This window comes from Osmia lignaria, chromosome 9, assembly GCF_051020975.1.
Source record: "Osmia lignaria lignaria isolate PbOS001 chromosome 9, iyOsmLign1, whole genome shotgun sequence".
In the NCBI taxonomy this organism is placed as follows: domain Eukaryota; kingdom Metazoa; phylum Arthropoda; class Insecta; order Hymenoptera; family Megachilidae; genus Osmia; species Osmia lignaria.
In genome coordinates this window covers 6,200,069-6,207,928 of record NC_135040.1, presented here as the reverse complement: position 1 = coordinate 6,207,928, position 7,860 = coordinate 6,200,069, and the positions used below count along the sequence as shown (strand labels likewise).

General features: G+C 43.9%; 3 protein-coding genes across 4 annotated transcripts; 2 read left to right on the top strand and 1 right to left on the bottom strand.

Moving 5' to 3' along the window:
- Window positions 1-2,345: 2,345 nt before the first annotated feature.
- Window positions 2,346-4,093, bottom strand: LOC117600614 (uncharacterized). Its single transcript, XM_076690039.1, has 5 exons — window positions 3,959-4,093; window positions 3,762-3,903; window positions 3,212-3,373; window positions 2,620-2,749; window positions 2,346-2,559 (listed from the first exon to the last, which is right to left on the bottom strand). The coding sequence occupies exons 1-5, from the start codon at window positions 3,965-3,967 to the stop codon at window positions 2,346-2,348; spliced, it is 657 nt and encodes a 218-aa protein (XP_076546154.1). The 5' UTR covers window positions 3,968-4,093.
- A 70-nt stretch (window positions 4,094-4,163) lies between these two features.
- LOC117600591 (uncharacterized) lies at window positions 4,164-5,785 on the top strand. The gene has a single exon (XM_034316199.2). It carries the CDS (start codon window positions 4,406-4,408, stop codon window positions 5,687-5,689), a length of 1,284 nt encoding a protein of 427 aa, XP_034172090.1. The 5' UTR covers window positions 4,164-4,405; the 3' UTR covers window positions 5,690-5,785.
- Window positions 5,786-5,841: 56 nt separating this feature from the next.
- Window positions 5,842-7,581, top strand: LOC117600606 (uncharacterized). 2 transcript variants are annotated; one of them, XR_004580492.2, is made up of 5 exons: window positions 5,842-6,104; window positions 6,159-6,829; window positions 6,892-7,232; window positions 7,341-7,413; window positions 7,519-7,581. XR_004580492.2 is itself a non-coding variant. In XM_034316234.2 (3 exons), the coding sequence occupies exons 1-3, from the start codon at window positions 5,988-5,990 to the stop codon at window positions 7,187-7,189; spliced, it is 1,086 nt and encodes a 361-aa protein (XP_034172125.2). In that variant the 5' UTR covers window positions 5,842-5,987; the 3' UTR covers window positions 7,190-7,361. The 2 variants fall into 2 exon arrangements, 1 of the variants encoding a protein (XP_034172125.2); XM_034316234.2 differs by lacking the exon at window positions 7,519-7,581 and having other exon boundaries at window positions 6,892-7,361.
- The last annotated feature ends 279 nt before the right edge of the window (window positions 7,582-7,860 follow it).

Genomic DNA, 7,860 nt, shown 5'->3' with positions numbered 1-7,860 from the left:
ACGATAAATGGCATGAAACACGCAACGTGACATTACATCGATCAATGAATGAACGAAAAATTATAATTTTTCGTGCAAACGTATGCGCATGATCGAGCGTTGAGTCGATTCTTCGATTATTATCGAAAAGAGGTTAACTAGTTAAACGGAATGCGCGGGAAATACCACGTGTGAGACAAAATTGTTTATTTCAACATGAAATACCTACGAAAACATGCAAATGAACTAGATCTCCGTGAAACCGTAACATTATTCTTGCTGACATAATGGCTGCGTCGTTTTCTGGAATTCGCAAGCATCATGCAGAAAAGAAACGTAATCGCATCGTAGGGTGTAGACGTAATTTAATCGTAGGACTACGCGACGAATTAATTCTACGAAATAAAAACTACTCGTTTACGGAGTGGCGTGTAAATTGAATATCCATTTCGCTCGATTGAAATACGAAACAAAACAGAGGTTCAACAAAGGTTAGCGATGTTAATTGAATAACATACACGTCTAAGATTCGTCGTAGCAGCTTTTCTGTCACATCTGTGCCACGCGTTTCGTAACTGTCTTATTGCTGATTTGCTATCGGTCATGATAATATTTCCTTTTAGCCTAATGCGTGTATGTTTTTAGCCTACTTGCGTGCAATTTGAACGTAGCCGATTACGGTAGCTGATCCAGAAGCTTTGCTCGGCTAAAGAATTTTAATTCCTCACTTTCGTTGGTTTATTCCTCGAATACCAGATATGTAAGTCGTGCAAGAAAGGTCGGGTTAATTTTCGCAGTTCCTTTTGTCGTTCTGCATCGGTCGTAAAAATACTTGTGCTCTCGTAGACGGGTTGCCATCGGTGATCGTTATCACAAGGCGTTGTATGAATTATTAACAAATCTTTATCCAACTTTGAATCGCGAACTGCAACGGGTTCGAATTAGAATTACAAATTTGTCCGCGTAAGAGGGAAGAAGTTTTCTAAAGCGTAGGTGAGAATATTTCATAGAAGACGACACCTACGACGTTTCTGAGGAGGGCAGATACATCTGTCAACAGGTGGACTATCTTTTGGCAGGCTTTCAACATTTCTCAGCACATGTTTGAAAGCATCTGCTTGCTCGAGGACATCCTTCATACTAGTATCTTCTGGATTCTGTTCAAATACAAATACCGTTCTCATTTTTAATCGAGACCAATATCGTGCGCTAAAAATTTTAATAATCGAGTTATCACGTTATTATTCAAGACACGATCGCTTCATTTTTTTTTCAGTTCAATTGCTATCTTACGGAAGTACTTTTCTTAACACGTTGACTGCCAACTACGAGCCAACTCGTAGTTTGCGTTATTGCCTAGGACGCCAACTACGAGTTATCCCGTACTTTGTGCACGAATTGACTCGTAGTTGGCCAGTTACGAGTCAATTCGTGCACAAAGTACGGGATGACTCGTAGTTGGCGTCCTAGGCAATAACGCAAACTACGAGTTGTCTCGTAGTTGGCAGTCAACGTGTTAAAGACTTAATCGTACAGCTAAACAAACGAACGCTCATTTAGACGATACCAAAGGTGTCGACCTTGGTCTATTTCGCACAGCCTGAGTGATTTTTCATTCGTGAAATAACGCGTGCAAACAAAGTTCGCGTATACTCGACAATTACATCTTGTGACGGGTGACGTGTAAGCTTCGAGGATCCTCGCTCGTGTAACATTCCGGATATTTAATTTTACAGCGTTCTCACGCTGCAATGTGACGGACAAATCGTTTAAACTGTCCTCGCGTAAGGAATTCAAAGTCGTCATTTTTGGTACTTTGTGATTCACAATTGGACCTTTTTTTTGTTTGCCGGAGGGGAAATACGTTTACGTACGGAAAAGGTGATCCCCAGTCGCCTATTCGGCTAAGGGGGCCCAGGCAGTATGGGACTACCACCACCCAATGGCGGCTCGCGTATAGGCACTGTAGAACTGCAGCACCCCCTATTTAATTTAATAAGTCCTCTTTTCTTTAATTCTTTCTTTATACTTGTACAATATATGTATAATCTTTAAGCTCAATGTCAGTAACCATCCCCCAATTTATGAAAAAGATACAAAAATCTTTGTATGGAACTGTGCGCTTCACAGCTTCAGCGACGTGGTGACTGCGTGCGCATGCGCACATAGGAAGCTGCGCGCGAGGCTGCGCAGGAGAGAGAGCAATGTCGCTACCGCAGTGCTGGTTTTTTAAAACAAAGACTACACATTTTCTGGAACAGCACCCCTACTAATTTTAGCTACGAGCCGCCACTGCCATCACCCCTCTGAAGAGTAGGGCCCTATTCACCGTTTCAGGTATCCCAGGAATACCGGCATATTCACAATTATACCTTTATCCGATGAATGACACCGGGTATGTATTTCTTCGGATGATCCATGTGAAGTTTCTCGCTGATTTTCATATCGGCGTGATCTCGATCCGCTGCTCGTTCAAACGTATAATCGTCTATGTTCCCCACCGGAAGAGCTCTTGGTTTCCCGGTTTCGCCTTTCCACCAAATCGGAGGTTCCAAGAAATCGCACGGTTCCTTGTCCGTTCTATTAAAATTACCTCGCCGTTTCATCGAATTACATACCGAAGATAAATAGAATCCTTACTTGATTTCTTCTTCCTCTTTTTCCTCGCGTTTTGTCTCCGTCGTTTTACATTTTCCTGATTTTTTCGATTGTGTCTCGCGGATGTGGGATAATTCGTACTGCTGCGATCGTGGAAACGTGGAGAAGGAAACTGAATAAAATTTGTTCGATTATTTAAAGTGTCATCGACTCGCGATGAAAGGAAAGAGTTCATCGACGTCGTTGGCTGACGGATCGACGATTAGCAATCAGACTAATTTTTCTAACGTTGAAATTGAATTGCAAATCACTCGCGACTCATTAGCAAATTAGCGTCGTGAACAATTCGTTTCATCATAGATTGCTTCTCGGACGTTCCGTTATTTATAAGACCGATACTCGATTGGTCGAAATTGCCAGCCCGCGATGTATTCCTTCATTACTTTAAATGGGGAACAATTAATATTCCAGACGGTTCTTAACTACAGAGGACCGTTCTGTCTGTACAAGACCAGATAAATCACCTCTGACCTCGACATTCTAATTGTTATTAAAAGAAATCTATTACTTACAGTGATAATTAATTTATTTAAAAAATACCAAGGTCTGGGTCACGACTGACCTTAAAACATACATTTTTCTCTTCCCTTCCGTTTCCATTTGGGCATCCATTTAAGAATATCGTAAACCATTCCATCATCCTTGCCGCAAGGATTCACGTATCCTCCCTTCTCCTTCTGAAGAATCCGGCTTAAAGTACGCGAATCTAATTCCTGCGGCGGCGCTATCGGGTCGCCTGCAACAATTATTACACGAACATTCATCTAATTCGATCGGCTTAACTCAATTGCGACATCGTCTTAAATGCCATTAACCGAGACAGTTCGATTCAATGATACGAGACGGATATATCTCGAAGCATCGCGTGTGCAGTTTCATTATCGCCTACTTCCAAATCAATTATGCCCGTTCTTGGTTTCCACATTAATTGAAGATCCTGATTTCTCTTCAATTATCGTTTCTACCAATCTTTCAGAATTCTCATATAAATTATAATTGAACCGACAATTTTGAACGTTTCGACAGCAAAAGTGTTAAAAGATACAACGTTGAAACTCGAGGGGGAAAAAATTGTTATCGTCTATGTTTAATCAAGATAAGGATTATCCGAACCGATAACTTACGTAAAGTTCTTTTGATCGGTTTTAGTTGCTTGGCAATATGTTTATGACCGGCAGCTGCTCGTCCGTGATAAAATATGCCGTCCGCCGAATAAGACGACGAGATATCGGTTATATAATAATCGAGTGGAGGTGGTTCTGGAAACTGATGAATCGCATTAGAAAATTATTCTATCCCTGTGCGCGTACGAAATGCTTACCATAAACATTTTTCCGTAGAAATATTTGCAATATTGACTATTTTATTTGTAATTTTTTATTCGTCGTAGCCTAACCTTTATAAAAGTATCGAATTATCGAAACGATAACTCAGCCATGTTCAATGGAAACTGTGGTTTGTTATTGCAAATAGAAGATACCTATCGGTATCCTGTTGATAAGCGATAAACGTGACATCACGGTCGCTTATCGCGTTCGAAATTCAAAATGTCATCAGGGAACGCCTTTAATTATGACACGATCGAATAGTACGGATAAATAACGAGGTGGAAATCGAAAACGATTTTCCAAGGACGTACCAAATTATTACGAACGATCGAGACTTCTTCGCGGTATTGCTAACTTCACGGAAATGCTCTTTCGTAACCTGGTCTGAAAAATTGTCAGTCGCTCTTTAAACGAAAAATGTTCAATAATAATTATCATTAATGGATCGTGGACATCGTTCGAAGAAGAAATCTCTGAAAGACGATAAAATTAAGAAGGATTCGTCACTAACTCTTGGAAGCCGCGACCAGGCTGTACCGGAAGCGAAGGAACATTACCTCTTCCTCCTCGAATTCTTCATCCACCAGTTGACCAGCGAACGTTTAGCGAAGCTGAATCAAATGTTCTTCGTGCCGACCACGATCTCCGTGGAATTTCTGAATTTCAAGAACGAAGATGGCATCGAAATCACCCCGGTCGACCCGATGTTCCAGCCTCAAGCAGGAGTCGCCGACGACGTCGAGTATTTTTATTCGGGACGATCCGTCTTATTCGCGATCGATCAATACACGGTTGTCAATAAGATGCTGGAGTTGGTGATCGATCTCTGTGTACGGAAATCGATGCCGGAAGGAGTGAAACCGGACGTGTTGGTCGGCAAAGGTGAATTGGACATGTCGAAGCACTTCGCCGCGCTTAGGAAGGAGATGCTTCAATGTTGGCACAAAATGGTGCCACCGCCGAGGGTGTTCGAGGGCGAGGTACCCTTGATGTACAACGAGGAGGAGATCGGGGCCGCGTGTATGTTCGTAAGGATCTCCGCTTTCGGTCAGACGATCGTGACCGAGTTCGACGCGCCTCCCGAACGTACCGTCTCCTCGTACGTCTTCAAAGGGGACGCGTCCGACCGGAAGTCGCCGGTTTACAAATGCCGGATCGTCGACTCGCAGATCGCCGATGTTTGCAGAGATTCGAAGGACGAGCTCTACGCCGGTGGTCCTCCTTGCCGCGTCTGCGTGAAGGAGCAGCATCCTTGCACCCCGTGCGGTGATCCTTGCGGAGCGACACTGAAGCCGAACGTCAGCCCCAGCAGACAATTCGAATCGGAACCGCGCTCGAGGCCGGTCTCGGGAACGCGATCGAAGGCGGACTGCAAACAGGCCGGTTTGATCCAATCGAGCCGCGGGCCGGCTCAACCGTGCGGAAAGGCGGTCGTTCTGAAGGTGTCCGGCATTTTGGACACCGGTAAAGATAAGAAGCCCACGGTCACCGTGGCGCCTGAATGCGAGGCCACCGATCCTCACTCCGTCGACCCTGACCATGACATCTTCGTGCTGAGGATCGGGAAGAAAGGCATCGTCGGAGCTGGTGAAAAGTCAGACATACAATTGGAAATGAAAACGCCCAAGGGACCCGAAAGGGGACCGCCCATCAGGTACGAGACCCGGGAAATGCAGACCGACGAAAGCAAGGGAAAGAAGAAGAAGAAGAAAAAGAAGAACTGATCGGGTTCTTCGAATGATTCTCATTGAAATTTATGTTCTATTTTGCAACTGCTTTATTGAATAAAAATAATTTGATAACAGCTTATGTTTAGAATATAAAACAAATTTTTATGATTGTGCGTATTTTGACAGTGCCCTCTAGTTTACTTTTGACTTTTGAATTTTTTTAAATTGTTGGTTAATCAGTCTCTAAATCGATGGTTAATATATAAATATCCTCCGTATTCTTTATGAAGGATACTTAGAAACCGATCATGAAAAGAATCTTCCAAATCTAGTGAAATTTTATCCGACAAAAATGGGTGAAGAACAACAGCTTTTCTTAGTCGAATTTTTAGTCGAGAAGGTTAAGATTCCAGTGATAAGGGCGATGCAAGACGAGTTGTTGCCAGCGTGTACCTGTGTCTCTTTCCAAGTAATTACACTTACATTTCATTCCTGGCACCTCTGCTAATACCGCGAATTCCAGATCCTCGGTTTGCCACCCGTCAACATTTGCCAGGAATCGTTGACCGACGGTTGCGGTTGCGAGGACGGCGACACGCAGATCTTTAAGAAAGGGAAATCCTGTTTGTTCGCGTTGCCATCGATCGTGCTACAGAGGCCAGTAACCTCGTTCCCGGTCAAGTTATCCGTCTACAAGAAGCTACCACCTGGAGTACTACCGGACGTGATGCTGGTCGGTTGTCACCAGATCGAGGCGAAGGCTTTGATAAACGCGGTACTGAGCCAGAAGGTATTCAAGATCGCGAATCCATGCCAGACGATCAAGGACACTTTCAAGATCACCACCGCAACGGGACAGTGCGTCGGGGCTGTCACCGTTTACATAAGGGTGTCCTGCTTCGGCAATAAAATCATCACCCAATTCCAAGTGCCCCACAACAGGAAACCGTATCTATTCAAAGGCGCCGACGACAGCCCCGTTTTTCAATGCAAGAAGATACCTTCTTCTTGCGACACACCTGCCCCAGTGAAGTGCACCTGCACGAAGAAATGCATCGACGGAAGTGGCGAATCAGCTGGAAGAACTTGCTGCCAAACCCCACTGGTCGTCGCGTCACCCTGCCCTCCTCTACCTGACAAACAACCTGACTGGGGACCACGACCCTGTTGCGCCTCTCGACAATCCCCCCCCGGGTATTTCTTTTCGGAATAATCGAATCTTTTCGTTGGAATAATTTTTGTACATGTATTCTTAGGGGACAAGGTGGGAGTTGTCCATGCTCCTCCAAATCACCCCAAAAATATCAAGATACCGATCCAACGGTAAAATTCGGTGGATGTAGCGCTGTTCATCAGCAACCTGCCGATGGAAAATGTAAACCTTGTTGCGGTTCGGCACAACCGGTTCAAAAGGATCCTTGTCCACCCTGTTGCGGTGCCTCTTCATCCGGCTCAAAAGGCTACAAAGGGTTCAGTGATTTAGCGAGTAAAGAAACGCCCACGAAAAAGTGTGGATGTCCTGTGAAGGATTACAGTTGTAACTGTGGAAAGTGAAGAGAATCTTTCCACTTGAAAAATAAACACTTTTTCATAGAAAGTAATTAGTAGAGTGCTCTGAAATAATCGCCAAATGGACGTCGAATTTTGTTTCGATAATTAACCATAAATTTCTTATTTTCTTTTTCTTTTTCGACTAACGTTGAAGCAAATTTTTGGTGAATATGGCAAGCACGATAGAAACTTACAAATCGAATTCAAGCATCTTGGATCTCTACTCGGTAATTCTGTGCAATTTGCACGAAAATTCTATGATAATTACTATTGGTATTAGTATTATTACTGTTTCATTAGAAATCTAACCCCCTGTACATTGCCAATTCCAGACGACTTATCCGTTTAATATACTGATTAATATCCTCGCTGGGAACGTGCTGGTAGTTCTCGAGTGGCAAGCGATGCTGCTTTACGCGATATTCGATCCGAATAACAATGCGGGAAGAGCGTTAACCGTAGTTGAAAACGAGACTTTCCCGCAATTAAAGCGACCGGAAGATGTAATTAAACAGCCGTGTTGGGAGAGAATGGACGTGAACGCGGAGGAGCCTAGGACGGTGCAACACGCCGGGCAGAAAAAAGGCAAAAGGAAGAGGAAATCTGGTGGAAATAAAGAGAAAAGGCGAAAGGAACGAGAGGAAAAAGCGGCGAAACGTAACGCGGAAGAGAAG